This window comes from Oratosquilla oratoria, chromosome 10 (genome assembly GCF_046742065.1).
Source record: "Oratosquilla oratoria isolate Oo_2021 chromosome 10, ASM4674206v1, whole genome shotgun sequence".
NCBI classification, from domain to species: domain Eukaryota; kingdom Metazoa; phylum Arthropoda; class Malacostraca; order Stomatopoda; family Squillidae; genus Oratosquilla; species Oratosquilla oratoria.
The window spans coordinates 73,832,060-73,845,283 of NC_134786.1; the positions used below are offsets into that span (position 1 = coordinate 73,832,060).

The 13,224-nt window shown below is 36.7% G+C and overlaps 1 protein-coding gene across 1 annotated transcript in view; it reads right to left on the bottom strand.

Annotated features, from left to right (window-relative positions):
- The window catches only part of LOC143029307 (telomerase RNA component interacting RNase-like), a 34,195-nt gene extending 22,610 nt beyond the window's left edge, over positions 1 to 11,585 (bottom strand). Inside the window, exon 1 of the mRNA XM_076192064.1 lies at positions 11,304 to 11,585. Within this exon, the coding sequence (XP_076048179.1) occupies positions 11,304 to 11,555 (252 nt within the window). The 5' untranslated portion in view covers positions 11,556 to 11,585. The remainder of the gene's footprint in view (positions 1 to 11,303) is intronic.
- Between the last annotated feature and the right edge of the window lie 1,639 nt (positions 11,586 to 13,224).

Below are 13,224 nucleotides of genomic sequence, written 5' to 3' on the forward strand. Positions count from 1 at the left end.
GAAGAGAAATGGAAGGAATGAAGAGAAGGGGAGAAGGGGAAGGGAAAGAATGGAGAGAAGGAGAGGGGAAGGAATGGGGAATAAGGAGGGGAAGGAGAGGGGGAAAGAAGGAGAGAAGGGAGAAGAGGAGAGACAAGGGGAGGAAGAAGTGGAAGGGGGGAGAGGAGGATGGGGAAAGGGCATATGGGGAGGGATAACTGAGTGCAATAGAATTCCTGAAGGTTAAGCTAATGCATAAAGAGGTAGGCATGTGCGAGGTGAAGATAGCCTATGTTTAGCTTTGCTATAACAAAACGTGGAATTTAGTCCTACACCCTTCCCTTTCTGATTTGTGGGAAGGAGGATGGTTAACCTACCAATAAATGGTGGTTTGGTCTGGTGACCCCTTCAAAAGGAAGAGCACAGTTGATGTACAGATATTAAATACAAATCAAATACAAGAATTATTCTGTATCTAAATGCAAACTGCTATTTTTATTGATTTATAAACTTTCATGATTTCTCAATATCTGGATATGAATCCATTTCCATTCTCAGCTTGTTTACAGGTACACATAAACCTTTCATATACAAAATTATACGGATTGACAGTAACTACTGGTGGTTCAAAGCAATATATAAATAGGCTTATCATGCAATAGCTTGGCAAGATAACTTTGTGAAAAGGTAAGCTTTGGTTTGCTGCAGTGTGAATGGGAAAACAAATAACAACTGTTGTTGTAAAAACCTCTGCCATTCACATTTCTCTATTACTTCACTAAATAAAATCTGCAAGCATTTACTTTACATATGTAACTGTGTTCACATCTTTACTGTAATATCTCTGTACTTGTGACTAAGTAAAATATAACTTTCATGTGATGAGTTAAAATTTCCAACATGATGCTGAGAATAACCATTTTCAAATATACTTCTCCCAATTTGGTGCATTTTTTACTTTAAGATTCCCACACCCAACCACGGAAAATGAAAAAAGCTTATGAAGTTGAAGTATACAAAGTATAGCAAACTGACCTCTTCAGATATGATTCTAACCATAAATGTCCTTTTCCTAAATAATATCCAGATAACCAAGGCTAAGACTAAAGTGTACATCAACTTGCTATGAAATAATTTTGACACTAAAAAAGTCTACTGACTTACTAATAAATAAATTCTTGATGTCAATTTCTTATTTTTTTTTTTTACTTTGTACAAATGAGTTGAACCAGCCACCCACCACTCCAGCTGAACCATCCATTTCCAATTAATAAAAAATTGGCTAATGTATACACCGCTCATTCATGTTTTATGTTTGTCATAGTTAAGCCACACCTAATCTTCCTAACCAAAGCTACTTCCTATATTTTCCAGAATGAAACTCTATGCATGTTTTATACATGTTCAAATAAGGTGAATCTAAAACTGAACAATAAAATTTTCTGATTCTCAAGTCCAAATTGAATTATGTACATCTATCGGGCTTCTTCCCCCTTATAAAGGAGTTAGCCAACTCAAAGGCACAATGCACCCACTCCCACCCATTCCACCACCCCTTTCATTGTGTACATAAATGTATTTTATCCTACTGAGGACTATAGATGCAGACAGTGGCATACACTATGATATACAATCCCTCGGCCCTCAAATTCAACTTGCTAGCCAAACAGCATTACAAAATTAAATATGTAATGGAGATGCCCTCTAATTGGAATGTCTTCCTTTTTATCATCAATGGGAGCACCTAACTATGAGGCTTAAAAAAAAAAAAAAAAAAAAAAAAAAAAAAAAAAAAAATCCTATTCAAATGGTCATGAATGAAAATAAAACAGAATTCATTAGAATAAAAAATAATCATCATAAATATATAACAAATTCTAGAACCAAACTAGTGCACTTTAGCAACAGTGCTTTGCCTAATTCATTCCATTTCTACAAAACATTATTAAAACAAAATCTGAAAATAACTCCAAATTCAAACAACAAATCACATAAGGCTAAATAGAGAAAACATATGTACACGAGTCAAACTTAAGAGAACAACATGCTTAAAAAGAACTGTTGACAACTGTGACCAAGATTATGCAAGATGTAAATTGGTTTATCCATTTGTTTCATCTGAACGGAAGCAAAATCTATTGTCCACAAACCCTTACAGTATACTGACTGGACAAGTTTTGTTAACTAAATGTTAGGGACTTTGTGACACCAGAATCATGATGCATTCTTTTATGATCAGAAACTTATCTCCACTCAAAGAAGAATGATCACTTTTAACTCGTACTATCCCTCTATTCTATTGTCCATCTTAAATCTCTCCTCTACCACTTCTATGAATCCATCTCCTAATCATGATAAAGCCCCCAAGTATAGAAGAGGTGTTATTGGTGACGAAATACAAAGCTTTTGTTCATGAACTCCAATTTAGAGTTCTAGTGTTTATCATATTTCCTGATTCTTCAAACAAAAAGTTTACATTCACAAATGCAACACTGCATGTTATTCAGTATCGATCAATCCACTGCCCCAGATCTCTCATGGTTCCCAGGAAACTAGTAACAGCCACTCAAGGAAGAGATATTGTGTTATTGTCTGGTCAGGATGAAAGTAAAGCAGTGTAGAAAGGAGACTTGTGACTTATATGTGGCCAGGCCTATTCTGTTTATTTACCTAGTTGTATTATACGTGAAGGGAGCTATGCTTGTGGTGACCCATCTTAACCACTTCCATACGGTGACGCCTACGTGGGTGTCATGAGGAGCAAGTGGGTACGCGATGATGCCGACGTCGGCGTCTTGATTATATTTATTGTAGTCGTACCTACGTAACCTCCATTCTCTCTAAACTGGCTTCATCATATTTTCTATGGTTACAAAAATTCATGGGTGAAAGAGAACGAACGATTGAGCACTGACTATATTTTTTATAATGTGATTATTATGACGCAACATCGCACGTCGGGCAGCTAATGCTGCCAGACGTGCGATGTGCCCCGGAGTGAAGAGGTTAAAATCTTGAATAGTATTTGCACACACTGTTTCTTTATCTAAGTTATTCCAAATATCCAGCACTCTGTGTGGGAAGCTATTCTTTTCCAATCTCTTCTATAGTTATCCTTTTTGAGTTTCTTTTCATGACCTCTTGTTTTTCCATTGCCATTTTTTAGTAAATCATTCCTATCAAGGATTTCCATTCCTTTCATGATTCTATAGTCAGTAGATCACCGTTCTCTTCTCTGCTCCAGTGTTGGTAGTTCCAATTTCAATAATCTTTGTTCGTATGTTAATTGGGAAATATGTGGTGCCAACTTTGTCGTCGCTCTGTATTCTTTCTAGTTTCCTTATATTCTTTTTAGTACTGGGTGTCCATAGTTTCGCTGCATATTCCAGTTTTGGTCCAATCAATGTAACTAATATTTTTTTAATCATTTCGTCATCCAAGTAATCAAATGCCACTTCCATTGACCTTAACAGGTTGAAGGTTTCTCCGACTATTTTGTTTATTTGTTTCTCCGGTGTCATGTCTTTGCTAATTCTTACTCCAAGGTCCCTCTCTGAGTGCCCTTTTTTGATTTCTTCTTCACAAATTTTACTTTTTGAAATTCTGTTTCCACTTTTTCCAAACTCCATTATGCTACACTTCTTGATATTGAAGTTCACTTCCCACTTTTGGGTCCATTTCCAGATTTTGTCCAGGTCTAATTGTAATGAATCACAGTCCTCTTATATTCTTATTTTAAATATTTTTGCGTCATCTGCATAGAAATTCATATAACATTCAACTCCTTCATCCATGTCATTTATGTATATGGAAAACATGAATGGAGCCAGCACCGACCCTTGTGGACCACCACTTATAATTTCTTCCCATTTCGAGTATTTGTCTCTAATTACTACCCTCATTTTTCTCCCAGTTAGGAAGTCTTCCATCCATTCTAATAATATACCTGTGATGCCACCTATTGATTCTAATTTTCTTATTAACCCCTTCCATACGGTGCCGCATTACGTAGGCCGCATGAGGAGCAAGTGGATACGCGAGGCTGCCATATCGGCGTCTTGATTATATTTATTGTAGTTGCCCCTGCGTAATGACATACTCTCTAAACTGTCATCACATTTTCTATGGTTATCAAAATTCACGGGTGAAAGAGAGAACAATCGATATAAGCGGTGACTATATTTTATGATGCGAGTATTATTACGACACATCGTACGTCTGGCAGATAATGCTGCCCGCGAGATTTTGGCCCATACTGAAGAGGTTAACCACTTCCATACGGTGATGCCTATGTAGGCATCATGAGGAGCAAGTGGGTACGCGATGATGCCGACGTCGGCATCTTGATTATATTTATTGTAGTCGTACCTACGTAACCTCCATTCTCTCTAAACTGGCTTCATCATATTTTCTATGGTTATCAAAATTCATGGGTGAAAGAGAATGAACGATTGAGCACTGACTTTATTTTTTATAATGTGATTATTATGACGCAACATCGCACGTCGGGCAGCTAATGCTGCCAGACGTGCGATGTGCCCCGGAGTGAAGAGGTTAATTTCTTGTATGGTACTTTGTCAAATGCTTTTTGTAGGTCTAGATAGGCACAGTCTGCCCATCCATCCCTCTCTTGTAGTATATCTATTACTATCGAATAGAAGCAGATCAGGTTTGTTGTACATGATCTTCCTTGTCCGAATCCAAATTAGTTTGGTATAGATTTTTCTTCCCAGTGTTTAACTCATCTACTTTTGATAACTTTTTCACATATTTTAGCTACTGTGCTTGTTAGGGAGACCAGTCTGCAGTTAGTTGGATTTCCCTTGTTTCCACCTTTATATATTGGTACAATGTTTGCATTTTTCCAGTCTTGTGATACCTTTCCTTCTTTGAGTGAGCATTTGATCATAGTGTGTATTTTATCTGTTAATTCTTCTATGCATTCTTTCAGTATCCAATTTGCAATTCCATCCGGACCATGTGATTTTCTTGCATCAAGGATTTTTACTTGGTCAATGATTTCCTTCTGTTACAGTTATTTCCTTCATTGGGGGGGGGGGGATTTCTGTCTCTATTCCCTCACAGTTAGGTGTGTTCTCAATTGTGAATACCGATTTGAAGTGGTTGCTCCTAACTTCTTCCATTTCTTGATCTTCTGTATATTCATACTGCTTCTGTGCTGGGTTTGGTTCTTGCATATCTTGAGAGTTCTTGGTTGTTCTGATGTTTAGGGAGTCATGTGGAATATGAAATTCTGGAATCTGGGTACTTGGTTTCTGATCTGTATGCATATGTTTACGTAGATATGTTTTGATGTACAGGTACTCCTCGTTTAACGACGACAATTGGGACCAGCTCGCCGTCGTTAACCGAATTGGTCGTTAAGCGAAAGTGTATACATATACGTACATGTACTGTATGTACAATGTCCAGCAATACATGTATCTTTATTTTCGTGTATTTTCCCTCTTTTATACAGTACATTAAAGCTTTATTTACTGTTTATTTACGGTGGTTAGGTTCCTAAAATTACCGTATATGACCAAATCCGCGTATGCTGACATTCCATATTGAATACCGGGGTATTTTTTTAGTTTCGACCATGGGCGCAATATAGCAATAGAAAATTAATTATTAATTTTGTAAATTGAAATGTATCAACGTAATATGCAATTTTGTGGGCGGAAATGAAAGTAAAAAATACCTTGCTACAAGAAAATATGCTAATGAACGAAGTCGGTAGCATAGGCTCGGGACGCCATCTTGTCGTCTGCCAACGTCTCTCAGGACGACGACAACGAGGACGAGCAGGATGACATTTAATTTGCAGGTAATGATTTATTAAACACAGGTTAGGTTAGACGAATTAATTTATCATCCTTTCATTTCTTCGACATCGGCATCTATCATAACAAACATGGTGTACCATTCGTCCGACATGACTTCGTTACTTACGAAATCTGTTTTAGCATTTTTTTTTTCATTTCCGCTCACAAAATTGCATATTACGTTGATACATTATAATTTACAAAATTAATAATTAATTTTCTATTGTTATATTGCGCCCATGGTCGAAACTAAAAATTTACCACTACCGGTATACACTGTACCCCAGGTAGTTTTTGCAGCTTGCAGGATGGTAATGTAGACCTAAGCTTCAGAACACTTTACCTCACAGCTAATATCCACCGTACAAGTTCATTTATAACATCATACAAATTTGCCTCAGCCAACTTAATTATCGTACACGACGTCGTAACTTCGGGAGATTTACGTTAAATGACGTCATAAAGCCCGTTGTTACTCTGAGTTGTCGTTAACCGAGTAGGTCGTTAAACGAGGAGTACCTGTATATGTGGTAAACTGTTGGGTTAAGAGACCTAGGTGTGGATCTTTGGGAGGGGCCAAGGACTGCTGCCAGACACCAGCAGGGCTACAGGTTTCCAGTCAATGAAACTTGAAGCAACATTTATCATTATTTTGCACTCACTTCTTCTCATCGAACATGCCACGTGCATCCTAAGCCCATTTCATGCAACCTCATTCACTTTACCATATTTAACCACAAAAATTGAATGTTTTATTTGCTTGCAGATATTGCTTTCAGAATTATTAAAAAATATATGCCAAGGGCTTTCTCCACCTTACAAGGGTGGTAGCCAAAGTCAAAGGGCATATTTCCACTTTCACTCATTCAACACCTAATCACCACCCATCACTCCCTCTCATCTTGGCTCCTCCTGGATGACAGGTCATCCCTGCAGCTTGCCCTGGGTCAGAAGTAATGCAGCAAGACACAGCAAGGACACTTCATTTAACTGGCAACCCCCGACTCTGTCCCATCATGCAGTAACATTGAAGATGGGCTACATCTAAACATCACACATGACCAATATCTAACCAACTCATCCATAGACAGCCATTCTCCACTCTACCCTATCTTCTGCCTTCTCCCTTCCCTCCTCAACAGATGTCACCTTCTTGCTCAATGCCCCTTTCACCCCATCCATCCACCTTATCCTCGGCTGTTCCCTTATGTTCATTCCATCCACCTCTACCCTCCACACATCTTTGAGTAATCTTTCTTCATTCTTTCCATGTGTCCCACCCCCCCCAAAGAATTGGGGCGAGAGAGAGAGAGAGAGAAAAAAAAAAAATCTTAAAAGCATAAATAAAAGTTAACTGTGCATACCAAACACAAGTGACGGCAAAATAGTTGTAAAAATTTGAACTGTCAGACGGTTAAATAAAGTAAATAAAAACAAATGTATAGCCACTAGTTCAATCACTATCCTATATATACTTTGGGTCAATATTGCCATGAGTATTGCAGAAATCTATAAATCCCAGCCAATATTTTTCCATACCTATGATATCCTAACCTAATATAGTCTTGTATCTGAATACTTTAGGAAACTATGTGACAGGGGAGATGCTGCGCCTGGTAATGAATGTTGGTCATTTTGAGCGAGTAGCGGTTTAAGCAGGTGTCAATTCAAGCATTATAATAGTGATAGGCGTGAAATGAGAGAGACTGGCTCCCCCTTTCTCTCTTAACTTTTAAAATATTATTATATATATATATATATATATATATATATATATCAGTGGTCACAATCCCACAGTTAAAATTCCATTGATCAAAATCCTAGTCAAAATTTAATTGGTCAAAATATAATAAAAAAAATTCTCTAGAATTATCATAGGATTACAAAGGCAGAGCATGCTGACAGGAGACCTTTTGGTCCATAACTAGGTCGGATGCAATATATATATATAATAATAATAATAAATAAAAATGATAAAGATATGTATAATAAAAAAAAAAAATGCATAGGTATAGTTAAATAATAAAAAAACAGGTAAATAGTAAATAATAATAAATGAAAATCAATCAAATAATAAAGACAAATAATAACAAATAAAGAAATATAAAATAAATGATGTTTGTCTAATGAATCTTAAAGCTTTGAATTGAGCTACATTGCACTGCCTCTGCACGATGTTTATTCCATTCATTGACTACACGGTTGGCAAAGTTGTTTCTACCCACTTCCAAATTAAATCTATTTCCGGACAGTTTAACCACTTCACTCCGGGCCAAAATCTCGCGGGCAGCATTAACTGCCAGACGTGTGATGTTGCGTCATAATACTAGCATAAAAAAAAAGTCACCTCTTATATCGATCGTTCTCTCTTTCACCCGTGAATTTTGATAACCATAGAAAATGTGATGAAGCCAGTTTAGAGAGTATGTCAGTTACGCAGGGACAATTACAATAAATATAATCAAGACGCCGATATGGCAGCCTCGCGTATCCACTTGCTCCCCATGCCGCATACGTAGTCGGCACCGTATGGAAGGGGTTAAGACCATTGTTTCTTGTCTGATTCTCATTCAGTGTAAAAACCTTGTCACTTTTGATATTGTCAATTCCCTTTAGAATCCTAAACACCTGTATCAAGTCACCTCTGAGTCTATGATTTTTTAGGGAGAACAGATTCGTATGCTTTATTCGATTTTCGTACAATTTATTTTTTATATTTGTTATCCGTTTTGTGACTCATCATTGTACTTTTTTCCAATCTCAATGTCTTAAATGAGATTAGGTGATCATACGGAAACAGCATATTCCAAATGTGGATGAACTAACGATTTATATAGCTTGTTAATGAGAGATGGACTTTTTAAGTCAAAAGATTGCACAATCAGTCCTAGAATATTTTTTGCTTTCTCAGAGGCTGAAATACAATTTAGATGATTTGAGATCGTTACTGATAATTACACCAAGATCCTTTTCACTATCCACTTTTATTAACGAATTTCCAAATAACTTGTAATTGTACTTACTGTTATTTTTACCTATGTGCATAGCCTTGCTTTTTCTTGTGTTAAATTTCATTAGCTGCTTTTCAGATCATTGCTGTAATATATCTAAATCTTCTTGAATATCTAATTGATTTAAGTGATCATTTGCCATTCCGCACAATTTTGTATCATCAGCATATCTGGAGACGACAGATCTTAGTCCGTGGTCTATATCATTTATATATACTATGAATAGAAGTGGCCCAAGAATGAAACCCTGAGGAACTCCACTCGTAATATTTTTCCATCTAGAAGTTTTGCCATTTAAAATAACTCTCCATTTTTTATCATTCAACCAATTTCTAGTCCAACTTAATAGGCTACCACTCACTCTGTGTGAAGCTAATTTAGTAAGTAGTCTTTCGTGAGGGATGGTATCAAAAGCTTTTGCAAAGTCTAAATATATTAAATCCATATTGTTTCTTTTGTTATAACTTGAGATGACTGTGTTGTAGAATTCGAGTAAGTTAGTCATGCAAGAACAATTTCATCTAAATCCATCCTGGCTACCATTTATCAGTTACTTCCTAAATGATGTCCGATAGCACCTTTGATGATAGTTTCCTTCATTTTTCCTATGACCTAAGTCAGCTTATAGGCCTGTAGTTATTTGGCTTCTTTTTGTCACCTTTTTTGAATATGGGACATCTCCGGATATGATGGATTTCTTAAAATAATTTCTAATGGAACAACAATCTCATTTTTCATTTCCTTTAAGATTCTTGGATGCCAACTGTCAGGCCCTAGAATTTTATTAATTTTGAGTGTCTCTATACATCATTTAATATTTTCTTTTGTTATATTTACTGTAGTAAGTTCACCCTAGATTTTTCATAGGTTTCAGTTTGAGCTAAAATAGTTATTTAAAATATCACACATTCCTTCATTTGAATACTCAAGTTCATAATGATTGTCAGTTGTTGTTGTTGTCGTTCCCTAAACTGTCTGTCCGAGCAGTCCCATCTCCCCAAGGAATGCCATAGCCAAAACTGGGTTTTTCCACAAATCCTTTATAGAGCATATGTTGTGTTGTTTGCGTGCATGATTGTGTATAATGCAGTCTTCCATTGTGTGTTGTATGGTATGGGGTGAAGTGTTACATCCTGGGCAGCTGTTCACAACGCAGTCATCCAGCCTCTTCTGGTAGCTCAGAAGTGCTGGGTGGTGACCGCACCGCAGTCTGGCCAAGTGGACTCTGTCCTTTCGTGGGAGAGAGGATTCAGAAGGGTGGATATCAGGGGGTCTGGCATCCACCCAGACCCCCTGGGTGGATGCCAGTAGATAATAGTGGACCAATGTGATTCCTAACAACCTTTTTTACCTCTAATGTAACTATAGAATTCTTTGGAATTCTTTCTGGATTTATCATCGATATTCATTTTGTATAGTATGTAATCCTTTATTGCAGTGAAAATTCAAGTTGAGACAATAAATTATCCTTACAAAAATACAATTGCTATGTAATCAAATGGTAATCCTTTATTACAAGGAATGAAACTTCAAGTTGAGAAGATAAATTACTGATAGACTTCATTTGCATTGATAATCTTAATGTAAATAAATTACATAATTTTGTGTACTGCCTGATTATCATCCCTCCTGCTTGAAATGACGCCTGCTCAAACTGACGCCCACTCAGGTGGTGCTCACCGAATCGACCAACTCCCCATAATTCTCTCTTCTTTAACCTATTATAAGTGCAAAGATCTTCACAACCATTTTGAACTCTTCTTTGACAATCTTATCTACTAACTTAATATCTGTTAGGAATCTTTGACTAGTTCTGGTAAGTTGGAGATGATTTGAGAAACTTTAATTTTCAACCTATCATAACTAAACTAGGATTACTGCTGAATTACAGCGAGTTTTCTTTTCAAGATAATTCTGACATTATTATTTTGAATTCCCTGCTTCCAGAAGTGATAAATTTTTAAAATAAAAATAAAGATCTATCCAAACCTCTTCAGTGGAGCAGTTTGTTTTCAGCCACCGAAATGGGATTTGGGACAAATTAAAAAACTACATACAGTGAGCAACAGAATTATAATCTGGCTTAATTTTATAAGGCCAATTTGAAAGTATCATGTAAATATTATATGGAGCAGGAAAACTTGTTTTCCAAATGGCACTTAACAATTTTTGTCCAATCAGAATGCTATTACATCTTACTTAATATTGGCCACTGTTGATGTACACTCCAAAGATGACAGTACTCTAAGAGCGTACAGCTTGTATATTCCTCTACAGTAAAGAACCATGCCAGTGTTACTGCTTATTTCCCTAAGCTACTTTAAGAATTAAGGCGTTGCTGTGACAAACGTTGTAGATGATAAAGCATAAATTTGATTGTATATGCCAACTACTCAAGCTCATATTGAAAGTAAAACCGTGCCCTGGAAAATGAAATAAAATATATTAATGGTAAGAAAACTATTCCTCTACGGCGTAGCCTTACAAAACTTAAGGTCGGCCGCTTTGCTGGTTCCGTTGGAGCATTGCTTGTGGTGGTAGACGCGGGCTCAGGCTCGGTGTTCGTCTTCTCTTCCTCTTCTTGTTTTGGTTTACCCTGCTGCTCCTGCATTTTCTTAAACATCTCCATGAACGATCCGTCATTTCTGAAAATATTTGATGACGGTACACCGTCTTGGCTTGAGGACTCAGGATTTGAATCCCCTGAGGTCGGCTTCTCCTTACTAGTATCCGCCATCTTTGTTGTGTACACAATAACGCTCTATTTATGGATGAGGAAATTGTGTATTTTTATTGAAAGACAATCTTATAAATGAAACTCAAAAATATATTATTATGTGTTTGTTTTGTCCATTTAAACATGAAAAATTAATTATATTGTTGTATGTATTCATAATTGCAGTAAGACACTAGATTTATTTTTCCCTTGGCATATTCTCTATGATGTAAATTGTTAGTGATTTGTGCAAATCTGTTGATAAAAAGAAATTATATATTTATATACATATTTATATACTTTAATTCAAATTAATATTTACCTGTTTCAGCAAACACTAATATACGTTAATTACGCGTATATAACGAGAAATTAGTACTTTTATAGTAGTCTCATCTAACCTTCTGACATTGATCGCCATTTTTTACATCATTAGGTGCGTACATGTTAATTAGATTAAAACGAATTTTTGCGTACTACATGTAGAGTTTAAACCAATTTCAATAACACCGAACCAGTATATTTTCGGGTTTGAAAAAGATTCCTGTATAACATGGGGGATAAGTTATTCCCACCTATTTGATTATATAAAGAATGCAGGTACATGTTGATTATAAGGATATTGATAATCTATTAAATGTAAACTGCAGCAGATACTGAAGCCCAACTCTTAATTTCAGTTTATACATCCTCATCAAACTAATCGATGGTCTTATCGTCGGTGAGAAAAATCAGTCAGCATGACTGACATCTATTTGGATAGTTTTTTTTTTTATAATAAGTACGGGCGTTATTGTGATTAATACTTTCAAAATGCTCTCATAGAAAAATTGAAGTGAAATGAGCTACACATAGTTAAGCAAAAATGAAATAATGCACTCGTATGCACAAGTTTACAATATATCAATAATAACTAATGCATTTTCCTTTGAAAACATAATGCCCTTATTATTCTAAGGGCACGGTGAGAAATAAAATAACGGCGGTACATGACACTTTAATCACTATTTACACCAGAATAAAATTTAAGGTATTACGCAGCATTTGCTTCTTGACATGTGTACACACACACACACAATAAAATGAGAAATAGTTTAGATAAAATGAGATATGAAGACGGGACACCACGAGCATAGCTCCCCTTCCCGTAAAATACAACTAGGTAAATACACACGACTCGGTGGCGCGGTTGGTAGAGTCCCCGACTGTCACTACGGTGGTCCGGGTTTGAATCCTGCCCAGGGCTGAAATAATTTCAGTATCGCTGCGCTTCGAGTCGTTACTCCAACTCTCGTGGGCGGGGAGTTGTGTGTGTGTGCGTGTAAGGTCACAACATTACCCATAGATTGGTCATACGAGCTCTGAGCTCTCTTCCAGGAGGGAAATAGCTGTCGATCACGAGTCCAGCACGTGATCCAAATACCATATCCTAACTATCGTTGGTGTTAAACAATAGTTAGGAAGGCCCATAAATTTGTACAGCAATGTTGATCATGTACTTGTTAGAATTACCGTTGCTGCAACTGCTACTACTGTTGACGTTACGTGCGTGTGAGCGTGTGTTGTAATCATGCTACAGAGGAATACGCACTATATGCGTGTTTAAACGACTCCAATATTTTTCTTCTCAGCGTCGTTGACTGTGGGCGTCACAGACAAACTGACAGACAGACATTGAGCGACGTGGCTG